The 24,644-nt window shown below is 46.4% G+C and overlaps 1 protein-coding gene across 1 annotated transcript; it reads right to left on the bottom strand.

Annotated features, from left to right (window-relative positions):
- Nucleotides 1-1,412: 1,412 nt before the first annotated feature.
- On the bottom strand, nt 1,413-22,933 carry LOC102860821 (lysosomal protective protein-like). Its single transcript, XM_006878914.1, has 11 exons — nt 22,764-22,933; nt 19,328-19,439; nt 18,033-18,167; nt 15,562-15,720; nt 13,856-13,947; nt 13,361-13,445; nt 10,235-10,384; nt 7,759-7,889; nt 6,973-7,135; nt 4,725-4,814; nt 1,413-1,496 (listed from the first exon to the last, which is right to left on the bottom strand). Exons 1-11 carry the CDS (start codon nt 22,931-22,933, stop codon nt 1,413-1,415), a joined length of 1,371 nt encoding a protein of 456 aa, XP_006878976.1.
- Nucleotides 22,934-24,644: the final 1,711 nt, after the last annotated feature.

Below are 24,644 nucleotides of genomic sequence, written 5' to 3'. Positions count from 1 at the left end.
TTTTATTTTATTATTTTTGTGTGAGTGTACCGTCAAATCAGATCTGACTGGTACAGGAGGAGATTGTCCCTTCTTCCCCGGCAGAGCATCTGGTGGATTCGAACCATGCGCCTCTGAGATTGTAGTTGCTTCTTTAGGTAATCTATAGACAGAGGTCAAGCCTGAGCCTGGTCACATTAATATTTCCATAAGTGAAACCTGAAAAAGTTGGAACCTTTGTAAGGCAGAAACCCAGCAGAAAAGAAAAACTTTCATATTTTCCTCTAACTAAAGTGTGTTTCTGCACTCTGTCAAAGGAGGAAGCTGATAAGATCTTGGGAAAACAAGGAAGTCCTGTGGAATTCTGGTTCTTCCAGGTTTTACTGTATTTGTCTTTTAGCCCTCAGATAGTTTGTTTTAAAGTAGTGAGGGGCACTGTGGTGCAAGAAAGGTTAAAACAAATTCCAGGCTCAAATAAAGAAGAAAGCATTTTGACAAGTTTGCTTGCATTGCTGATGGTCAAGCTCACGGGGACACACTGTAGGTATTCAATAAATATTGGATGAATGAGTTAAGGACTCTAAAAGAACCAGCTCCATGGACATATTATTCATTTATTGAACAATTTCATTTTTTTTTATAGGCTGTACATCACACAGAATGTCCAATTCAGCTATCTTGATGCAGGCCATAGACTAGGCAAACCTGGGTTGTGGGGTTTTTTCCTAAAAAAAAAAAAAAGAAGGGGAAGAAATAAAGTTATGAAGAGGTACTTTTCACCGTTTCCTTTATGTTGAAAAAGTCTCTCAACATGCAATTTGTGCTAAATTTATTCTTTCCAGAAAATGGTCAAGAATTTGACCCTTCTCACCAGTTCCAATCAGTTGTCCTTGAACTGATTCCAGTTCAAGGTCAAGGTGAGCCCAGGGGTGTCAGCTGAACTGTGCTCGGTGGGGTGTGGGGTTTAGACATTTGATTTTTAAGAAGGACATTGCCCGCCTTTCTTCCAGAGTGTCTCTAGACTCAAACCCCCATTGTTTTGGTGAGCAGTCAAGCTTGTTAACATTCGCATCACTGAGGGTCTTCCCCTGTCAATTTGAGGAGGCAGGAAAGAAACCTGAGAATACAGTCCAATCATTTTGCAGAAAAGAAAAAGAAAGGTTGCCTAGCAGTTAGGGGGCAGAACCCTTAACCAAAGTCGGTATCTTCTGGTTACTTTCAGGAAAATTACTAACCATCTTCCTCCTGTGACCTTTTCCCCCCTCCTCCCCTTGCCTCCTGCCAGATTCCACCATATTGGCAACAGTAGTAGAAGTCATCGAAAGAAGGAGAAGAATTTGTGGAAGGGGACAAGCCCTAAAGAAGCTAGTTGAGCGGTGCAGCACGGGAGATCGCAGCTTCTGGGAAGACCTACCGGGACGTGAGGAAGATCACTAGAAGGAGGTGTTCTTCAAGAAACTCTCAAACATCTTCAGAGCCTGAGCAGGTCGGTACTGGGGCACCATGTGCCCTGAACCCTGTGAGGGAAATAGGCCAGAAAGTGCAAACACTTACAAAAAAAATTAAAAAACCAACCTAATGCCATCAAGTCAGTCCCGATGCACGGTAACTTTTCACTGATTGGACAAGATTGTAAATTTTCATAGGAAGGGACTTTCTCTGACAGAGCAGCTGGTGGGCATGAACTGCGGACTTTTTGGTTGATGTTGTTGTTAGTTGTTACTGAATTGTTATGAGATTATGTCTCATAGCGTCCCTAGGAACAAGAGATCTGAACTTGGCTCTATCCTCTGTCGTCCTCACAATGTCTGATATACTCAAGCCCACTGCAGCCGTCACTGTGTCAATGTATCACTGGAGGGTCTTCCTTTTTCACCAACCCTTCACCTTTCCCAGCATGATGTCCTTCTTCAAGGAATGCTCCTTCCTCACCACAGGCCCCACGTATATGAGACCAATCTCACCGCCCTTCACCTCCTCTCGGGAGCACCCTGGCTGTTCTTCCTCCAAGACAGACTTATCTTTTTCACAGTCTATGGGGCACTCAGGTCACTTCTCCAACACCGCAACTCAGAGGCCTTGTTTCTTCTGCCATCCTTAGACCTTGTCCAACTTTCACGTGCTTGTTGTTGTATACCATTGAGTAAGAACCGACCCATAGCTGACCCTCCAGTGGGTTTTCAGAGACAGTAAATCACACAGGAGGAGACTGTCTTTCTTCCATGAAGCACCCGGTGGATTAGAACCGCACACCTTTGGGACTGCAGTCTAGTTAGATCCGGCCCACCTTAGCTTTTAAACTGCACCTTGAAGTTGTTCTTTTTTTTTTTTTTCTTGAAGAAGTTCTTGACAGCAGATTTTTCTAATTCAACATGTTGCTGTGTTTTAGTTTGGGTGTGGTGTTTGGGTTTGTTTTTTGTTTTTTTAATTTTTTTTTAATTATTATTTTTGTGTGTGTGTACCATCAAATCAGATCTGACTGGTACAGGAGGAGATTGTCCCTTTTTATTTCTTGACAGCTGATACACTGTCAATTGTGGATCTGAGAAAAATGAAATAGGCAATAACTTCAGTTGTTTTTCAATTTATCATGATACTGCCTTTTGGGACATTTTGAGGGTTTTTGTTTTCTTGATGTTGAAATGTAATTCATATTCAAGGCTGTAGATTTGGATCTTTTGCAGCAAGTATTTCAAGTTCTCTTCACTTTCAGCAAGTAATGTTGTGTCATCTGCACAACACAGGTGGTTGAGGAGTCTTCCTCCAAACCCAAGGCTACATTCTTCTTCCTTTTGACAAGCTTCTAATATATTTTTTAAAATTTGTTATATATAAACAAAAAAAAATTTGTTATATATAGTCCAACTTCTTGAATAATTCGCTCATCAGACAGATTAAATAGATATAGAGAAAGGATTCAACCTTTATGTACACCTTTCCTGATTTTAAACTATGTAGTGTTCACTTGTTCTGCTTGGATAACAGCTTCTTTGTGTAGGTATAGTTTTGCATAAGCACAATTAAGTGTTCTGGGATTTCCATTCTTCTCCGTGTTGTCTATAATTTGTCATGATCCACACAGTCAAATGCCTTACTTAGCACAGTCAATAAAACACAGAGAGGGAGCTCTGGTGGCCTAGTGGCAAGAAGCTGCACTGCAATCCTAGGGGTATGTGGTTCAAATCCACGTATGCTCTGCTGGAGAAGGAGGAGCGATCTCCTTCTGTACCAGTCAGAAACGATTTGATGGTACACACACACAAAATGATAAATTTTTTTTTAAAAAACCCACACAGATAATCATCTTTCTGGTACTCTGCTTTAAGCCAAGATCCATCTGACATCACAAGTGGTATCACAAGTGCCACGGCCTCTTCTGAATCCACCTGAATTTCTGACAGATCCCTACTGACATATTGTTCCAGCTATTTTTTAATAATCTTCAGCAAGATTTTACTTGCATGTGATATTATTAATATTATTCGATAATTTTCATGTTCTGTTGGATCACCTTTTATGGAAATGGAAAAATATGTGGATCTCTTCTGGTCAATCAGGCAGGTATAGATCTTCCAAATTTCTTGAAGTACACTAATGAGCACGTTGAGGGCTGCATTTATGTGTGGAAACATAGCAACTGCATTCCATCAATTACTGCGGACTTGTTTTTTGACAGTACCTTTAGTGTAACTTGAACATCTTCCTTCATTACCATTGGTTCTTCATCTTATGCTAGTTCCTGAATCGGTTCCTGGCTATCAATTCTTGGTACAATGGCTATTTATTTTTTCTATCTCCTTTTGATGCTTCTCATATCATACAAGAGTGTGCTCATAAATCCTTCAGTATTATAAGTGAAGGCCTGAATTTGTTTTTCAGTTCTTGCAGCTTGAGAAACGCAGAATATATTCTTCCCTTTTTCTCTTTGTGCATTTTGTTATAATACTTTGTTTTCTCAAACCACCTTTTGAAATCTTCTGTTCAGCACCCTTACTTCAGCATTTATTCCCTTTGGTTTAGCCTTTGTGTGTTTCAGTGCAAGCAACCCCAGTAATGTCAAACCTATTGTTTTTGTCTTTTGCCTTCCACTAAGATTCTCGGCCAAGCTGTGAACAATAGACTTGAACCTTGCCCTGGCTTGCACTGTCCTCACAATCTCTGATATGCCTGAGCCCATTGTTGCAGTTGTTGTGTTGATCCATCTAGTTGAAGGTCTTCCTCTCTTTCTCTGACCCTCCAACTTTCCAAGCATGTTATCTTTTTTTAAAAGACTGACTCTTCCTGATTTGTTGCTGTTGTTGTTAAGTGCCATCAAGTCCTGGACAACTCATGAAGGACCCTATGAATGAAAGACCTGAACACTTGTATAACTTTCATCGTTTCTCCACGTTCAATAGAGTTTTCAGAGGCAAGCTATTTCAGTCCTCTCACGTTAGGTTGTCATTAGTCCTAATGGAAGGGTAAAGTGCTTTTTTCTCTTTAACCTCGGAAGGACCTAACACCAGACTGAAGTCTAAATCATCCCAGCCCAGGTTGTAGTTAAAAAGTGGGTGGAGGCGAGCTCTGGTGGCCTAGTGGCAGGAAACTGCACTGCAATCCCAGAGGTTCACGGTTCAAATCCACCAGATGCTCTGCTGAAGAAGGAGGAACAGTCGCCTCCTGTACCAGTCAGATCCAATTTGACGGTACACACATTAAATAAATAAATAAATTTTTTAAAAAAGTGGGTGGAACAGGGGCCCTACCTTGACTGTGAGAAAGGAGATCTTCTCGTATTCTTTAAAGAAGCCGGCCACCTGATTGTTCCAGTACCAGGGCTGGTAGGGGCTCACCATCTAAGGAACCAAGAAAGGAGCCACTCAACCATGGCATCTCCACAGTTTCTGCAAAGGAGTTCTCCATAAAGTGGCCCCTGGCCCCACGGAGCCTGACTTGGGTGTCAAGAGCAGCTGTTGGCTCAGAGAGGCACGAAAAATGGATTTAGAACAGCAGTACTAGGGATCATTGAGCCCATCACCACCCTAGCCCTCATTTCATCAACAAATAATCATTGACTAAGAGCCTATGGTATGCAGAAAACATTAACTCAGGATAATACAAGCACCTTAGAACAGCAGCTCATCCCAGTCTGTTAGGGAATTCAGACCCCAAGTCTCTGAGTCTCAGCCTTTTGGGAGCTTCTCAATGTTTTCATTTAGCTGAATAAGGTCACCAGGTCTTTATCCTGCGCTACCTCTCAGTGAACTTGAACTTCTAACCACTTACCATTCCATGTTCCCAAAGGAAAGGAAGAAATAGTTGGGCTGGTAGGTGTTGATCAGAGGCTAGCCCAGGATCCAGCTATTCAACAAGGAATTACACCTGTGATAGCTGTTAACACAGGGCAGCCTGTGACCCAGTCACAGCTGACTGACTTACGGAGGATATGAAAGGTGTAGAAATTATCTGAGTAAAAAGTGGGAAGGTGGGGAAGTGCATTGTGTGGCTAGGATGCCTTCTGGAGAGAAGGTATCATTTGGCTTTCTTTGAGCAGTTGAAAGACCAAGACAACTGGCCTCCAAAGAGGTAGCCCGGAGCTGTGTCAGAGGTGTTGCTGGAAAGCCTTTGAAGGCTTGGGTGGAGCAGCAGACATGCTTAGTTTACCTGGTACTATAGCCTCTCTGAGTGTGATGGAGGGAAAGGCTGGTGTTCAGCTAGAAGACGCTGCTGGGTATTAACCAGGAGCTGCTGCGTGGCTCCAGGAGAGGTAGTATCTGTGAGGGTGGAGGGAATTGGAGCCCCAAGAGCTTTGGGTGATCAAATTCTCAGGCTCTGGAAGATGATGGAATGTGAAAGGTGACAGAATTGAAGGGTGGCCTGCTACTCAGTGCCTTTCTGTGGGATGAGACAGGGAGTCCGGAGAAGCGAGTTTGGAAGGATGGATGGCAAGGTCAGTTACCTATGATTCACCTAAGATGAAGATGCCAAGTGACCGCCAAAGGGGTAAAACCCAGGGAGACCCAGGGACTGAAGTTGTTTATAGGTGGGGATAGGCTGATTTGGAGGGAGAGAAAGGGCAGTTTGTGGAGATAGCATTAAGGGCTTGTATGAGCAGCCCCAGCTGGAAGGCCTGAGGACTGCCTGAGCGAGTCAGGAAGCTGTGGAAACTGGGGTGTGGCTGTGTATAGGGGGTGTGTGTGAGAGGGAGAGAAGAGAGAGACAAAGTCTTGGGTTGTGTGATGGCTTGACTACCGGAGGTGAAGGAAAGAGTAGGTTTGGTGGGATAGGAGGCGAAAGCTGCTTTGGAATAGATTATGGAGTCCAGGAGGTAGGAAACCTATAACTCTGTGTGTGTGTGTGTGTGTGTGTGTGTGTGTGTGTTTAAGATTAAGAGATTTGCTTTTAAATCTCTTTTAAAATAGTAAAATGAAGAGGGAAGGAAATATGCAACAAGGGAAATAAATGAAAATAAAACATTTTCAATGTCTAAAATAATAGGAGTCGTCTATGACTCGATGGCACTTAACAACAACAACAAATCATAAAATAGTAATAGTAATGAAGGTAACCCTCCTGGGAACTTCCCGTGAAGCTGGGTTTTGATAGTTAGAGGAACACATTCCTCACCTCTTTTGTTCCCCAAACTCATGCCGGTTCCCACGTCGCTGGCTCTGACCCACTAGTTTCATGAGCGTTGGGACAGAACTGTGTTGACTTTTTGGAAAGAGATCACCCAGCCCTCCAAAGCACCTCTAGGTAGACTTGAACCTCCAACCTGTTGGTTAGAGTGTTACCCGTGTGCATCACTCAGGGAACCTCTTCCCAAAGGAAGAAATCCTTGTCCTTTGAACATCTGACCGGCAGTCCTGCTCCAGATAATTCTCCTCAAGGCAAGAAGGTCATCTAGGGTTCTGGAAGAACGAAGGGTTGCCGCCACCCCCTCTTGAGCTCCCCATCGTTATTCCCAGGGCACCCAGAATCTGAATCCACCCAGGTCTGAGGATTCATCCTCACCGGCTGCTTCAGCGACTGCACAAACTTCTCCCCGCCCAGGAAGTTGCAAGCCATGTCTGTGTCCCCATTGTAGACGAGGGCGCGGATGTCAAGCTGCAGCAGCTCCCGGTAGAAAGGGGCCATGTCCATGTACTGCCTCTGGTACTCAGAGCTAACCTGGGGGCTACAGGGAGAAGCAGATCCGAGGGTGCCTTGTGTACCCTGCCTCCCAGGCAACAGAGTGCTTGGTTTGGGTTTTTATTTAATTTTACTTTATTTTATTATTTTATTTGACTTTATTTTATTTTATTATTTTCTTCCCCCCTCCCCTTGTTGTGTACCATTGAATCAGATCCGACTGGCACAAGAGGAGATTTCTCCTCCTTCTCCAGCGGAGCATCTGGTGGGATTCAAACTGCACTCCTTCAGCATTGCAGCACAGCTTCTTGCAACTAGGCCACCAGAGCTCCTGAAGAGTTGTTTCTAAGGGTGAGCTACACAGCCCTCGTTCACCATCTTCTCCTTACTTTTACATTTTTTTTCTGGACCTCTCTCTGAAACAGGCACCTCTCCCTCAGTCATGGCTCTTTTTTCAGCTTATGATCATTGGGTGTCTAATGTGCATAGTATTTACGTGTTTGGTCACTAACAACAAGGTAGGTGGGATTGCAGCAGTGACTGTAAACGCCATCCACACCTCTGAGTGCCCGTTCTGCTATTTCTGTCCCACCTCTGCAGAAGAAGGCCCCTCAGGCCTGCGGGGTCACGCCTCTGCCATGGCTGCCCAGGCCCCCACCTTGGGCTCACCTGCACAGTTCCCAGACAGGGAGGAAGTCAGGGATGTGGAGCGCCTGCCTCACGTCGTCCCTGTTCAGCCACACGTACATGGCAGTGGCGTTGATGCACGCAGGCACGCCAGGAACGGGGCCATTTGAAGGCTGCAGGAGACATGAGTCAAAGCTTCAGATGTGCCGCACCCACCGTGCCAATGCCCCATGGCCGCAGCATCAACCAGACGCGCTGGCATCGACTCACTCCTGCTGGCAGCCCCCGGGGCAAGAGAGTGGAAATGCTTGGCGGGGCCTTCTTGGCTCTGAGCGTCATGGAAGCGGATCTCCAGGCCTTCCGCCCAAAGTGTTACTGGCTGTGCTCAAACTGTTTGTACCACCCATGGCTAGGCTCCCCCAAATTCAGAAAGGACCCTTTTCCATCTTCAAGACTGCTGATCCTTTTGGGCCCATCCCTCTTCCCGTCCCCTCAGAATCCCAGTCAGTAAACAGGAGGATTGGTTGGTCTCCTGGTAGCCCTTCTGGGACTACGTGTGTCTACACATACACATTTGCACCCCTGTCCCACTCTTCACTCCAAAACAAGCTCTCAAGGAGAGTAACACAGGAAAGGGGCTAGAGAGAGGAAGAGGAGCCACGTCATTGTCTCCACTGCCTTCTGCCTCACTATTGTCACGCAAAATTGTCAAAGGATTCCAGCACACACATGTCCCTTAGCAAGCACGGCACGCCACCACCGCCTTGGACACACCATCGCCCTTTGCCTAGGCTTAGACCCTGCTGACCACAGGCTATGACTGCCCTGCATGGAAGGCCCACAGCGGGCTCTGAGAATGCTTTGGGAGGCTGGAGGGAGGGCCCCTGGGGGCTACAGCCTGGGATCTGAGTCGGACTCCTTAGACTCACATTCCAGCTCTGCCCTCGCTGAGTAACCGTAGACTAGAACCCCACCTTCTCCATGTACAAAATGGGGACAGTGATCCTACTTAGATCTGAAGATAGATTAAAATCGTGAGGATTAAATGAAAGTATCTAAAATAAGGCAGTGATTAGGCATAGAGGATGTTCATTTATTCAGTTACTCGTTTAAGAAAGTTATTGACTGTCTTCCGTATGGCAGATAGTAAGGGGTAACAGTAAAACGCCTTTCTTGTTCATCTTGCATTTCTTAGAGGGGATAAACAGTAATAGATGGTGGCAGGCAGAAAAAGGAATGAAGCGGAACAAAGTGCTGGCGTGATGGGGAGCGAGGCGGGAGGGCTGTGCAGGGGGAAGCTATTTTTGTTCAGGGAAGTCATCTCTGAGGAGATTTGAGCAGAAATCTAATTGGAATCAGGGGGGAAGGCAGGCAAACATTGGCTGGGAAAGGAAGCAAAAAAATGTGCAAAGGTCCTGAGATGGATGGAAGCAGGTGAGAACAGAACTAGAGCAGAGCCTTAAAGAGGAGGAGGAAAGTGACAGGAGGTCCTGGAGGCCAGTGTGGGGACTTCCAAGCAGCGCCAGGCCCCCCAGTAAACAAGGGGAGAAGAGGCTCACTTGTGATTAGTCATGAAACTGTAATAAACAATTTTACTTTTTTTTTTCAAAGACTCTGCTTCTAGTCGTGACTAGCATCTGTCTCACTCCCAACCACTGCATCTTCCTTCAGAATCAAAGCCTTTTTTTCAAGTTTACAATCCCTGACGGGGATGGAACGCCCAGTCAGTCAGAAACACAGCTTCTGTACCTGCAGTGAACAGGGTCACGTGGTTTTCACCACCTTGGTCACTACAGGTGAGTGAGTAGGCACAAGCAAATGTAAAGACTTAATTAGAACGCCAGTTTTCTGTTGCAACCTGGTGTGTGGAGACAGGGTAGAGCCCAGGAGGGGTACCTTTGTCAGACAGTCTCCAAGGTGCTTGAGCGAAAAAGAGGGGCTGGCCTTGTCCTACCGGGGAACTCTGTAGGCTCATGTGAGGTCTGTGTGTTTGCTGAGCTGTAGACGAAAGGCATCAAACCTCACAATTCACTCTCTCCCCTGGGGGCGAGGCCTTCATCCTAGTAAGAAGGCAGCTGGAAAGGGTTTTGGGCAGAGCATGCTATGCAAGGAGACAAGACTATTGGAGAGGCCAAGGAGAACAGGAAGCCCTGGTGGCCTAGTGGTAAGAAACTGCGTTGTAATTCCAAAGGTATACAATTCAAATCCACGAGCTGCACCACAGGGGAGTGGACAATCGCCTCCCATGCAATTTATTGCCTCTGAAAACCTGTGTGAACTACTACTGCCTCTGAAAATCTTCTGGAGGGTCAGCTATAGGTCGGTTCCAGCTCACGGCACTCAACAACAACACAATAATTGAAGGAGTCTCTGAATGAGGAGAATATTGAAGTAGTCCCGGCAAGAGATGATAGTGGATTGAACTAGTTGCAAAGTTACTCACAACAGTTATTTCCTACTTCTAACAACGATTTCTAGACACAAGGCCCTCTCACGTCCCACCTGACCAGTCACTTACAGGGGTGGCCACGTTGAATTGGTAAGATCGGAAGAGGTTGCTCATGTCAGCAGCGTAACGCCCCTGGTAGCCATGTGCCCCCCAGCAGGATGAGTAGAGGTTGTAGATGTTGAGGCCGATGCCCTCAATCATGCCATAAGCTTCTAAGACCTGCGGAGAGAAGTCAGTCCAACTTCTTGGCCAGGGCTTGAGGGTGAAAACATGGAAAGCATTTGTTACCCTTTCAGTAACTGGTCTTTGACACACGACCTGATGTAAAGGGCCTGAGATTGGGCCCTTCTGTCCTCTTGGGGGTCATGCTGCACCATGAGGCTCTGCTGCGACCCTTTCTCCACAAGAAGAGGGTTCTCCTGTGCCAACCGGGTCTCCGAAGCCAATGGGCTCCCTACGCTCTGTGGACTGGCATTCACGATGTGGCCCTTTTGGAATGTGCCAAACACACCGGCCCTCCCATCTCAGCCGTTCATACTCCCCACATGGCTATCCCCACATGGGCATGCACATTGAAACCGGAACATTGAAAGGCTCAGCGGCCCCCAGATTCTTGGCGGCAACATGAAACGGAGCACTGAATAAACACCTCCAGTTGCCGCTGGTTGACTTTGGCTCACGCCCCCCCCCCCATGTGTGTCAGAGCAGAACTGCACTCTGTAAGGGGTTCAGCCGCTGCATCTTCAGACTATCACCCAGGTTCATCCGGTTGCACTCAAGCCTCTATCTAGCATTTCAGTTCCCCGCTGAGTTCCTTAGCAGTTCATACCACACTGAAACTCTCAAACACTTCTAAAATATCAGGGCCTGTTTGAAAGAACATCCTTTTATCAAGAGTTCGAATAAAGACTGGAAGCATGATGACTTTTGGGATCCAGGCAAAGGCTGGCTAATGAGGACCTGGAGGCCTCCCCCAGCCCAGGGAGCAAAGCTGGAATCATTGCTCTGAGCCTCCCTCCCCTCTGACATCTGCTCCTTCAAAAGCCAATAGAGTGTGACATTTGCCACATAACAAGTTTTAAAATCCTTTTTTGTTTGGTTATTGTCTTTGAGAAGATACACAAGAAAACATAACACTAAGCTGACCTTTTGGAAATGTTCAACTCAGTGACATTAATGATATGTTTTGACTTGCCAACTATTCTCACCCTCCTTTGCTGGGTTGCCCCTCCTCCGTTAATACACACTCAGTTTCCTATCTCACCCACCCAGTAGCTGTTACTCATTTGACCCCAGTTTGATCATGAGTTATTAAAAGGTGCAATGCTCAAAGTAGACATTTTTTTACAAACAATGCCAAACTATTGCTTGGTTTTAAGACTTCAGGGGACTTTTTTTTTTACCCAAATGACTTTCATAATGAAATTAGAGCCATTTCAGAGTTCACAAATGACTAGTCTAAGTCATTTACATGGAGTGGGGGGGAGACAGGTTGGTGTGACGGCAGATCCTGCTAGAGAAATTGAGGACAGGCCTGTCTCCTGGAGTCACTCCTGGATTCCTGGGTAAATACTACCGCTAATGTGGACAGGGCCTACCTCGTGGGTGTTTTACCAAGGCTATTGTGAAATTTCTTCTTGGGCAGGTTGAAGGACTTGGTGAGAGGCTATACCGCCTGGAGGAGACTCTTACCACTGGACACAAACATCTCAAGTTTTGTCTACAGGCTGCCTCTCAGTGGTTGGAAAGCTCTGACGTAGTTTATTCTCCTGTCTACAAGGTGAGGATAATAGAGCATATTCTGGAAAACAATGGAATTAAACCTGGAACACATCAAACTTCCACACTAATTGAGTATTAAATGAGAATTGTCAAAAGACATAGAGTAGATGAATATATTCATCTATTTGATAGGGATGGTTATTTGGGGTTTTTTTTGGTTGGTTTTGTTGTTTTTTGTTTTTTTTTTTTTTAGGCAGAAGATAGCAAACCACATGTGGAAAACACCAAACCAAATGTGAAAAGGTGCTCTGCCTCGTGTCCACGGTGATTGCCTCATAATGACGAATTAGGGAAGCAAAATAAATTTCTGTTTATCGGCTTATACAACTTACCATTAAAACACTATCTGTATTTTATTGCTCGAGAGAGTAGAAGTACTGTTAAAATCTCACAACTACTCTGGAAGACAGTTTGGCATTTTCTCAAAAAGCTGAACTTTTTCAAATTCCATATGACCCAGCTATTCCACTGCTAGGAATATACCCCAAGGAAAATAGATCTGAGACACAAATGAAGACTTGTACACCAATGTTCATGGCAGCACTATTCACATTAGCAAGTACATGGGAACAGCTCAAATGTCCATCAACAAACGAATGGATTGAGAAATTGTGGTACATTCGTATGATGGAATACTGTGCAGCACTCAGGAGTAATAATTTCAAAAAATATTATATAACATGGGGGAGCCTGGAGAACATTATGCTGAGTGAACTAACTCAGTCTTATAAAGACAAATACTATATAAGGTCATTATTGTAAAAATAGAAGGATAACTTATAATATGTGTATAAATGTCCAAAGAGGGAAAGAGAGGGTTGGTGGCATCACAGAGTTTGGTGGTGAAGGGAGAGGGGTGAAGGAATTAGGAAAGATCCAGTGGCATCTGAAAAGGACAGTAATAATGGGCATAGATCAATGGCAATTGATTTTATAAGATGGACTGTATGAATGATCATATGAAACACATTGTGAATGAAGGAATGGGTGAAATACAATGTACATGAATAAAAAAACCTTTAAAAATATTTTTTTTTAAATCTCATTGGTCAAGGAGGGTAACCTGATGGACAGGAAATCTAAGTTTGGTACCACTGGAATAAGGACAAGTTTTGACATCACGGTTCACTCAACTATGGATGCCATTTTGTCACAATTCTGTAAAAAACAATTTGCCATTCAAAAAGCAAAAATAATATTTTAACAACTACGTGGGCCCTACCAATCTACCTGTCACACAGGGTTGCTGTGTGGCTCAGAGAAGGACTAGTCAGGCCCTGTGAACTGAGAGGAGGAGTGTGTGCACTGGGCATGGTGGCCCCCTTCATTCCTCTCTGTACTTGAAGACAGGCTCCCTCTTCCCACCCTTCCTCCTCTCTCCCCTACCTATCCACCAAGGAGAAAACGCCTCACCGCATTGAAGCAATTGTCCTCTGTGTTGTTGAAGAAGTTGCAGGCACCCTCAGAGCAGCAGTAGGTTGTGAGAGAGGCCCAGAGGCTGTGGACAGAGAACTCAGAGTCAGGCGGCTAAGGTCGGAGATCTCTGTCCCTGTTGAAGGGCCCCCGACACCCCCACGCCTGAGAGCATCACCCCATTTCCTGCTTTATTTTAATCTAAGGTGGACTGCCTGGTGACCTCCCTCACCTATGGCCTACAGATGGCCACCTGCCTTCAATGTAGGTGTGCCATAGGGTACAAAAGATGAGGGTCAAAAGAAGGCAGGTCCAGAGCTCTAGTGGCCTAGTGGCAAGAAGCTGTCCTGCAATTGCAGCGGTGCGCGGTTCGAATCCACCAGATGCTCTGCTGGTGAAGGAGGGACAGTCTCCTCCTGTACCAGTCAGATCTGATTTGATGGTACACACACACACAAAATAATAATAAAAATTTTTTTAAAAGGCAGGTCTTACTCATCACCAAAGAGGCCATGGTAGTAACCAAATTCTAGCAGAGTATCATCATTCAGCTGGTAGTTACTCATTCCGTTTCCCACTCCAAAGCCCTAAAAACAGAAGAGAAGGAAATGGTTAGAAGCCCCCTCCAGACGGTGCCAGGGACATAGCTAACCTTTACCGAGTGCTCACTGTCTCCCAGGCCTTCCCAGGGCCCTTTATCGCCTTTATTTCCCATTGCCCTGTGAGGCAGCTGTCTTTATGTGTACTGTTATTTTCCTGATGGGGAAGCTGAGATATGCAGTGATCAGAAGAGTTTGCTCAAGGTCACACCGATGCACCCCAAGAAGAAAAGAATAGAACACTAATCTTTTATAAGGAGGCTCTGGTGGATTCGTGGTAAGCAGTCGTACTGTCAGCCTGAAGGCACTCAGCTCAAAATTCTCCAGCTGCTCTTTGAGAAAAACATGGGAATCTCCTCTGATGCCTTTGAAAGCTCGCGGGAGGGTCAGCTAACAGTTGGCTCCTACTTGATGGTAGGGAACGGCAACAACAATGACCAGCTGTTTAAATAACATATAATAATGTGATGGAAGCAGGAGCGGCATCCACTTCCGAAATGGCTTGCCTCTGGAAACTCTATGTATGAACAGTGTGCTCAGGCCGTTCGTTCATAGGGTCGCTATGAGTCGTCTACGACTCGACGGCAATAAACAACAACAACATAATAATGTGAAGCCAACATTTTAGAGTACCTTAAGGGGAAAAGGGCTTCCTCTCACTTTAGCAGTGGTAGTGTTAGCTTCCTTATCAGACTAACCTGCCTTTGAGCTCTTCTTGAAGGCCTTTTGTGTCCCTTTCCTGTCTGTCCCAGCCATTTCTGGTTAAAACCCTTTTGGTCACCCTTTCCTCATCTGGGCCACAGTATGTGCAACAGCACCTCACAATAAAAGCAACAGTAGTTTATGACCAGGAAATGAAGGCTCCTCTTCAAACTCCTTTTTCATTGGGTTCCCTGCCGCCGCTTTCTCCCCCCACCCCCATTTGCTCTAGCAATTTTCCTTCCAAAACCAATGAAAGTGGTAACAATCAAGGTATGTTTTTCCAAGTCAGGACACTGAAAACTTTTCACAGCAAATAGAGGATGCCAACTTCCCCCAGAATATTGAAAAGATTTCCTGGTCTGGGTCTTGACCACTGACCAAGCCAGCTAAACAAAAATCTAAAAACCTCTCTCATTCTGTGTTCTGTCCCTTCCCCTTTATAAAGCTCCCACTGTCTCCAAGGCAGAGAGACAAATTTGGGAAGCTCATATACCTTCTCTCCTATATGTTGTTGTTGATTGTCATCGAATCGAGGATGACCTATAGTGACCCTATGAACAAAAGGCCTGAAGCCTTTCTACAACCATCATCATTTCTCCAGGTTCATAGAGTTTCCAGGGGCATGTGGTTTAGGAAGTGGATGGCACTCCTGCTTCCAAATCAGTCTTAAAACTGGGAGCTCCATCAAACACTGCCCACCAATGGCATTTGACCCCCAATGGCACAAGGTTCAGTTTCACAGTAAACCCAGATTACCTTAGCACAGCAAATTGACAGAAGAGTGCTGTACAACTTAAAAGAATGTTCCTCCATACCAGCATATAAAAACCCCTTGGCTCTTCCACTTTACCCCTGTCCCTGAGAATGGCTTCTTTTTGGTCAGTGGAAGCCTGAGCTTACCTTGAAGTTAGCGGAAAACGGACCCTTGGCAATCTGTGCACTCAAGGAGGGGACATACACCCCTCCATAGCTTTCTCCAAAGACATAGAAGTCGTGGTTGGCGAAAGTGGGGAACTTTTCAAAGAAGCTTAGCACTGCCTGGTAGTTGTCAGCAGCCACCTGAATGGAGAGGGAATGAGATCCGAGCAGTGAGTCAAGAGGAGAGAGAATCCCAGTCAGCCTCCCCCACTCGGTCTAGAGCCAAGAACAGTCTTCTTTTGCCTGGTCCTCCCTAACTCAGCTTATCCCTCCTATGGCCTGTTCTTCATTCTTTGCACTGAAGCCAGAAGGGGGCCTTGGGTCAGAGTTGTTGCTGCTGCTGTATACCATCCGGTTGGAACTGATCCTCTAGGTGGCTTCCAGAGGCAGTAAATGGTACGGGAAGAGATTGTCTTTCTCCCTCATGGCTTTGAACCACATGCCTTTGGACTGGCAGCACAACTCCTTACCATTAAGCCACCAGAGCTCTTCTTAAATCTGCAATCCTTGTGGACTTTAGAAGACTCTGATTGAATCTGGGCTCGCTCACTAGCCCAAGCTCCTGCTGTTCTCCTAGTTCACAGCGTGTTTCCGCCTCTCGGGTGTTATGTTCCAAAAGCAGCTGTCACTCGTCTCCCACCTTTGCCCACTGTGCCCTCTGCCTGCAGTGCCCTCCCCCCCACACGCACTCTGGCTTCACCTGGAAAGCCATTCCTGATGCCCCAAGTGCAGGTGATCCCCCTGCCCTGTGCTCCCATGATCATATACTTACCCTTATTTTTGCTCTTGTAAGGACTGGCCTGCCCGCTAGTCTGAGAGGTGAAGAGTGGGACCACTCCACTCACCACTGCTTCCCCCTCACGGTGCCTCATACTGGTCTGACTTACGATCAAGCAAACAGTGTTGGGTCGTGCACCATTAGACACAATTGTAGCCCCGTTTGAACTTACACCCACTTTACCAGTCCATCTCGTTGAGGTATCACTATTTTTTTTTTTGTGGACGCCCTATCCAGAGTGATGATCTTTTCCAGAAACTACTGATAATATGGCTAATGAGTATAAGACAACCTGGCACCTTCCTGGCTTCTAAGGTGTGATCTGGTTGCATTTTTGCCAAGATAGAACTGTTTCATTTTCTGTCAGTCCATGGACTGTATATTCTCTGTTCTTCGCTGAAACCATGATTCAAAGGCCCCAGTCTTCCTTATTCACTGTCCAGCGTTCATGCGCATATAAGGTGATTGAAGAGACCATGGCTTGGGTTGGGGGCGCCTAAGTCTTCAATATTGAACATAAGTCTTTTTAATGTGTTCAAGCAGTTTGGATGTTTTGATTTACAAACACACACACACACACACAGAGAGAGAGAGAGATAGAGAGAGATAGATTTTTTCCCCCCATAGCTTTTCTTCATCCATGCCATTAAGGTTGACTATACTTTGAGAGAACTCTGATGATAAGAAACTATGCTGCAATCCCAGAGACACATGGTTCGAACCCACACGCTGCTCTGCAGGAGAAAGATGGAAAATCTCCTGCCGTGTGATTAACTGCCTCTGAAAATCCACTGGAGGCTCAGCTCTGGATCGGTTCCGACTCGACAGTGTCTAACAGCAAACAAGGACATCCTTTGAGGAGGCAGCCCCTCCCCAGTCATATTCTGACTGCTTTCCCGTCTGAGCGGCTCACGTATCTGACGACACCCTGCTGCTCTTCATAAAGTCTGCAGCTGCCGTTTTTCTGGAGGGAAACCATCAGGTCTTCCTTCCTAGCATGTCTTAGCCTGGAAAATCGGCAGAAACCGGACCACTGTGAGTGACCCTGCTTGTTGGAAATACCAGTGGCGTAATTTCCAGCATCATAACAACGTGCAAACAATGGCAGTAGGAGAAACAGACAGATGAGTGGTCGCAGAATACAGGGGGGAGGCAGGGCTAGCCTTTATCCATCAGCTTCCGGGGTCAGGCCTGGGCTTCCTTAAGTCTCAAACAGAGGCCAGCCGTGAACCTAAGCTTGAACTTGGGCAGGGAGTGAGAGTGGGCAGAGCAGCTGCGTGCAGGGAACAGGTCAAGGAGCAGAAGACCATGGTGGACGGAAGGGCCTGTGGTCTTCTCACCTCACGGCTCCTCAGCTCCACGAGCGGATCACAAAATCCCTGGGCTGAGGTCCCAACAGAAACCACCCCGATTTCAAATGGTGATTTACTAAAATGCACTTTTTTCTCCTTCCCAAACCTTATGCAGGCCAAGGCAAAGATGTTCACAGGCTGAGTGAGTGCAGCTCTGGTCTGAGGACACATGGCGTTTCCTTTCTTCTTCTGGCCTCTCATCCTTCTTCCATCTCTCCTTCCTCCCTCCTTCTCTTCCTTTCTCTTTCCTTCCTTCCATCTGGCTTTTCCTCCTTCCCCTTCCCTTCTCCCATCTCCCTACCTAGAATGATCCAGTCACTCACCTGCTGGTCGTTGGTGCGGTAGTTCTGACTGACGGAGTAGGAATAGCCCACACCTGCGGGGGACTCCAGGTATAAGACATTGGCCACCTTGTTCCAGCTGTGTGGGTTCATGTAGAGGGTGCCATCTGCATTCATCTGTGGAGGAGGGAGACAGATGTCCCCTGGGCTGCAGAGATCAAGGACAGCCATGGGGCTGAAGGGGGGGACTTGGGCCGCTTCCTGGCCAGTGCTTCTTGTAAAGACGACAGTGAGTGAGGGACAGAAGTGGATGCCTTTCTGACCATGGAGCTGAGGGCCCCAGAGTGTACTGTTGGCCCTTCAGGACAGAAGCCCATGTGATTCCAGGCAAGCCCGTTCCTCACCCACTTCTCCAAGCCCCAGAACATCTAAATCCAAACTATAAAAAGGATTTCCTCCCTAAACTCCATCCTAAACTGTTGTTTGCTGCTGCCATTTGTTCCTTTGGAAAGAACCTTGGGAGGGGAATCTTGTGGGGAGAATCACGGTTACTACTCTCATGATATTTGCCAAGTAATGTGTTAAATACTTCACACGAGTTTCCTTCTTGCTTTTCACGGCAACCTCATGATAAGTTTGGTTCTGTTATTGTTGAGAGAAAACTGACTCCCAGACAGGTTTACTTGCTTAAGATCACAGAAGTGGTTAAACAACAGCGCCCTCTGACTGAACGAATTCACCTGTTATCACAGCACATACCAATTCCTTCTCCTAAATGAGAGACGTGCATGGCACTGGTATTACTGCCAGGTCCACAGAGGAGAAAACTGAGGCCTTCTGAGGTTAAACAGCACCCCCAAGGTCCCCCAGTGCTAGGAGATGTTGGAACCAGGACCTGCACGACCCCTTGCATGGCCCACGTATATGAGACGACCTTAGCTTTGAGCAGTGTTCTGGATGGTTTCCTTTCCATGTGATTTTACTTACTGGTCCTAAAAGTTCTGCAAGGCAATAGATCAATGAAGGTAACGAGACCCAGAGAGCCAGAGTAACAGGTCTGAGGTGACACTGGCTACAATTTCTATCTCCTGGCTCTAAGTCAGAGCTTTTCCAACACACCAAGCTGCTTGTTCTTTTAAGGCCCCTCCTCTCTTCCCTTGGCCCAGTGTCTGACTCTGAAGCCTTACCTGGTCCCTTACCATTAAGCACTAGGTCATATGGGCAAATCCCCATGGGGGCTCTCACCTCTGGCTTGGATGATCGAGGGAGAATCAGGCCAGCTGACATCCATCCCTCCTCCCTCACCCCAATACTGCTCCAGGAAGTCCCTGTCTCACCCGGTAAGGCCCATTCTCTGCCAGAATTCCCTCCATGGAGCTACAGCCAGGACCGCCATTCAGCCAGAGAACCAAGGGATCCGAGGCGGGGTTCCCCTGGGATTCCACAAACCTGTAAGAAAAAGAGAGAGAGAGAAAAAAATCATCCTCTGGCTCTTTGCCTCTGCCAGCAGGGTATGTGATGCGTGCAGTCACCTGGGGCCTGTGTGTAGAAGGTGCTGCTCTTGGTTTAAAGGCTCTGCTCTCAGAGAAAGAAAGACCTTCAACAAGATGAGTTGACTATAACCACGGACTGAAGGATATCAGAGACGATGAGGTTGGCACAGGACAGGCAACGTTCAGATCCCTTCCTCATAGAGTCACTCTGAGTAATAGGTGACTCCGTGTTACCTCACAACGACAATAACACCACCATCTTGAAAGTCTTGGGAACTTTTCAACAAAGGTCCCTGCATTTTTATTTTGCCCTTTTCCTGAAAATGACAGAGCTAAGCCTGTAGTCCTAACGCTGTCTGCTGCCAGGGGATGGACGTGTGCTTCCCCACCATGATCAGGAGGCCGGGTTGGCAAGGGCAGATTGGTTTCCCGTTGTTCCCCAGAGCTCTCATGAGGACCCTGGCTGCCCGGGCCTCTGCGACTATTTCTTGGCCACTCGTCAGTCCATCCGAGGTACATGACAGATTGAGGATGGGAAAGGCGGTGCTCACAGGACCGTTAAAGGCAAACCCCAAGTGGGTCTTCCATGTCAAAGGGATGTTGGCAGTCATTTGCTCCAGCCCACCCACTGAGAAGAAGGGAAATTGAGACCCTGAAAATAAGGGACCTGTGAGGCTTCATGGTGTGTGGGTACTTGGTTCTTCCCTCACCTCCGGCACCCTGGTGAGGGTAGACAAGGAGTGAGAAGGTGTGCCTGCTCAGTAAACCTCAAATCCCTCCGATTTCTACTCAGGGAGGGAAGTCTAAACCTTTGGGGATGTAACTTTGTAATAAATCTATCTTTGTTGTTGTTGTTATGTGCTGTCAAGTCGCCTGCATAGCGACCCTATGTACAACAGCCCTAAACCCTGCTCTATCTCTTGCCAATCTTATTGTCTACAACACACCTACCCTCATGACCCCAGTCACTGAATCAATCCATCTCGTCGAGGGTCTTTTTCTCCGGCACTGTCCCTCCACCCTCCCAAGCATGACGTCCCTCTCCAAGGACTGATTCCGCCTTACAACATGTCCAAAGTATGTCAGACAAAGCTTCAGAATCCTTGCCTCCAAGGAGTAGCCTGGTTTAACCCTCTCCAGGACGAACCTGTTTGTTCTCCTAGCAGTCCATGGTATATTCAATACTCTTATCCAGCACCACAGCTCAAAGGCATCAACTCTCCTTCTATCATCCTTAGCACTGTCCAGCCCTCTGATGCATAGTGTGTAATTGCAAAGACTATAGCCTGTATCAGGTAGGTGCACCTTAGTCTCCAGACTGACATCATTGCTCTTCAGTACTTTGGCGAGGTCTCTGACAGCAGACTTTCTCAATGCAATTCGTCTTTTCATCTATCTTTTTTTAAAACAAACAAACAAAGCCTCTAATTCAATAACATTGAGTTGGAACTGTCACATAGCTGGCCCTCCAGTGGTTTTTTTGGAGGCTGTAAATTGCAGAGGAGGAGATTGCCCATCTGTCTCCCATGGAGTTGCTGGTGGATTCAAACCACTAGAGTAGCATTGCCTCTGGGCTCGTGACACCTTCCTACAGACTTTACCACTTTAGCATTTGATGGTAGACAACCCAGACACCCCAGGGACCAGGCCAGGGCCGACCATCAGAGGAGCTGCTGGCTGGAGCTTCAGTGCACTGAAGAGCAGGGACTTGCCTAGTGGTTGCCAAGCAGCATTGAGGACCAGTGTTGCCAGATATTCTGGTTCGGCGGGACAACCAAAAGCCCACTTTTATTTTGGTGAGATGACTCTCAATTTTTAAATCATTCCTTTTCTCCTTTAAAAAATATAAACATACAGAACTTAAGCTCATTGTCATTAAGTTATCCCAACTTCTAGTGACTTTATTGGGCTTCTTTCTTTCTTTTTTTAATGTTGTGTGCTGTTCAATCAGATCTGACCAGCACAGGAGGAGATTACCCTTCTTTCTCCAGAAGGGGATCTGGTAGGTTAGAACTGTGCACATTAGGGGATTGCAGTGCAGTTTCTTGCCACTAGGCCACCAGAGCTCCCTTTCCTTACTGGGTTTCTGAGGCTGTTAATCTTACCAGGAGGAGCTTTCCCATCTTTCTGCCACGAAGCAGCCAGTGGATTTAAACCATGGGGGATGAGTGGTCTTTTGATTAACAGCACAGCATGCTACAGACCTACCACACTACTTCTATTCTAAACACACAAGGACTTCTATTAACCACCCTGGGATCCTGGGGTAGAGAAAGCCGAGATGACCACCAAGGTCCCTTTAACTTGAGAGACCTGTGGCTCCACTTGGGTTTCAGAAATGGAAAGAATTGCAGAACAGAACCACTTCATTCACAAATAAGGCAGCAGACCAGAAGGCAGAGACACCAGCCGGAGGTCACCACTAGTGGGTCAGGGTCAGAGCCGGAACAGGCAGTCCTGGAGGCCAGAGCTCAGTCCAGAACTTTAGTGTCTGCAGGCTGAATTAGGGGGGAGAGACGTGCAGATGGACAGCAGGAGTGAGTTGTGAAGACCTTCCTGGCACTGGTGTGGAGAACTTAAGAGACCGGGGAGAGAACATCCAGCCTCTCATGCTAGGCGAATGCTTTCGTTCACGGATGTCCCAGTGCTACCAACTCAGCCACTTCTCTAGTATATCAACTGCCTCTGTTCTCTTTCATGGAAGTAAGTCATTTGAATACCAAAAACTAAGGCATATGTAACAAAATAGAACAGGAAACTGCTTCTCAAAAACCCCAAACCAAGGCCATTGCCATCTATTCAATTCCCACTCTCCACTATGGGCTAGATTACAACTGCTCCATGGAGGTTCTAAGACTGGAAATCTTATTTTTCTTGCAGTGAGATTGGTGGTTTTGAACCACTAACCTTTCACTCACAGCTAAACACTTGGACCACTATGCCAGCAGGCCTCCTCTGAGCTACCTCTTACTGATACACATATTATGTTGCTCCTCTCTGTCTCTCTCATTCGCTGGCATTTGGGAACCTCTGGCCCATGACCTCTCAGCTTCACTAGCTTCAAAGTTCTTGCCCAAGGACACCTGGCTACTAGCTAGTGGCTGTGCAGCTATTGGTGGCCCAGGCAACCTGCTCAGGACTGAGTGACAAGATGCTTACATATTTTTTTTATTTTGGTCAAGTAGATGCTTGTGCGGTGTTGGGGAGACAGCAGCCCCTTGTTGGCATCCACCAGCCCCCATCCTCCTCGATTAGACACCCCCCATCCTTAGCTGCTCACCAGTAGTGGAAGTATTTGCCCTCACCAGCCTGGAGGTAGCCTGACCACTGGAGGAAGTTGAGCTGAGTCGAGAGGCCAGGCAAGGAAGTGACGAGGTCCGGGACGTACTGCCCAGAACCCACGCTGAGGCAGAGGCAGGAGAGGGCGAGGAGGACCTTGGGCAGCCCCATGGTCACAGATGCGCTGGACATAGAGCTAGAACACTCCCATAGGGCCCAAGAGACCTTTATAAAGCCTGGAAGTGTTTGCCCAGCTCATGGCCACTGATAACGGTAATTCTGAGTCTCCCTGTACAAGGGCCGGCTACCAGGAAGTTAGACATTGCTGTTGAATGCCACCAAGGCTTTTGAGCTTTCCCATCAGGCTGAACAGTAAGGAGGGGCCCTCCAAACACTAGGGCTTTCTTTCCCTCTCCTCCTGCCTCTGGTAAACCACTAACAAACTCTGACCTCTATCCATTTTCCAATTCTAGACATCTTATGTCTATTGTGTATTTCATATTTATTGTGTATTTCATATATATTGTGTGTGTGTGTATATAAAATTTGTCCTTTTGTGATGACTTCTTTCATTCCCTGCTTTCAATATATATAATTTGTCTTTTTGTGATGACTTCTTTCATTCCCTGTTTTCAATATTCATCGCACATGTTGGGGCTTGGGTTTCGTGTTTGTTTTCTTGTTGTTAATTTAAATGAACATTTACAAAGACTTAGGGTTCCCAGTCATTCATTGTTGCAATTTTCTCCCTGCCCAACCCCTCACCCCCAATTCACTCTTCCCCTTGAAAAGTAAAAGAAAAACTCATTCATTGTTATATAATCCCTCTCCCGCAAGTCCACTCCACTGTGCAGCCTTCATTCTGGAATCCTGTCATGACAATAATACAAAATCATATATCGCTTTTAAACAGTTTTCTCCCTTATCTGTTTTAATGCAATATATGGCATTCCTCCCCTCCTTCTCTGTCTTCCCTCAACCCTGATGTGAGTCCTGTTTTACAACAGGGACCCAGTGCAATATTTGTCCTTTTGTGACTGAGATATTTCACTCAGTACAATGTCCTCCAGGGTCATCCATTTTGTATAATATTTCATGAGGTCCTTGTTTTTCAATGCAGCATAGTATTCCATTGTGCGAATATACCACAGCTTCTCAATCCATTAGTTTGTTGATGGGCACTTGTGTTGTTTCCAACTCTTTGCTATTGTGAGCAAAGCCACAATAAACATGAGTGTGCATGGGGCTTGGACTCTTTATTGATGTTCCATTGTATATCTCTACCAAATTTTGTTCATCCACTCATCTGTTGATGGAAATTTTGGGAGTTTTCTACCATTTGGCTGTTGTGAAAAGCACAACAATGAACACTGTTCACTCTTTTCATGCTGTATTTTGGTGACCGTAGTTCTTAGCTGTAATTGTTCAGTTTATCAGTCTTTGCCTTTCTGATAAATGCTTTTTGTGTTCTGTTTCAGAAGTGTTTGCCCACCTAAAAGGCATGAATTGTTCTCCTAGGCTACCTTCTAGAAGGTGTATTGTTTGACTTTCTGCAATCAAATCACTAATTTGATCGTTTAAGATATGAGGTAGAAAAAAAAAAGATATGAGGTAGAAGATAACATTCGATTGTTCTGGTAGGGGTATCTGGGTAGTTTAGGTTGGATTTGAGTTCTCACGATATGGAAGGTTTCCTGGGCTGAGACTCACAGATCTGGGCTCCAGTTTGCCTCTACTGCTGGCTTCTCTAAGGCCGTCAGCAAGCCCCTTCCCCTCCCAGCCTCTGCTCTTCATTCACGAGCTCAAGGAGCTTTGTGGCTCATACACGTCGGTGTTCACCCCTGTTGTCGTGTTGCTCCTGTGCATCTCCTTGCTCCGACAA

This window comes from Elephantulus edwardii, unplaced genomic scaffold (genome assembly GCF_000299155.1).
Source record: "Elephantulus edwardii isolate Elephantulus edwardi_28Jun2011 unplaced genomic scaffold, EleEdw1.0 scaffold00001, whole genome shotgun sequence".
In the NCBI taxonomy this organism is placed as follows: domain Eukaryota; kingdom Metazoa; phylum Chordata; class Mammalia; order Macroscelidea; family Macroscelididae; genus Elephantulus; species Elephantulus edwardii.
Note: the sequence above shows the minus strand (reverse complement) of the source record. Positions and strands in the feature narration are given on the sequence as shown.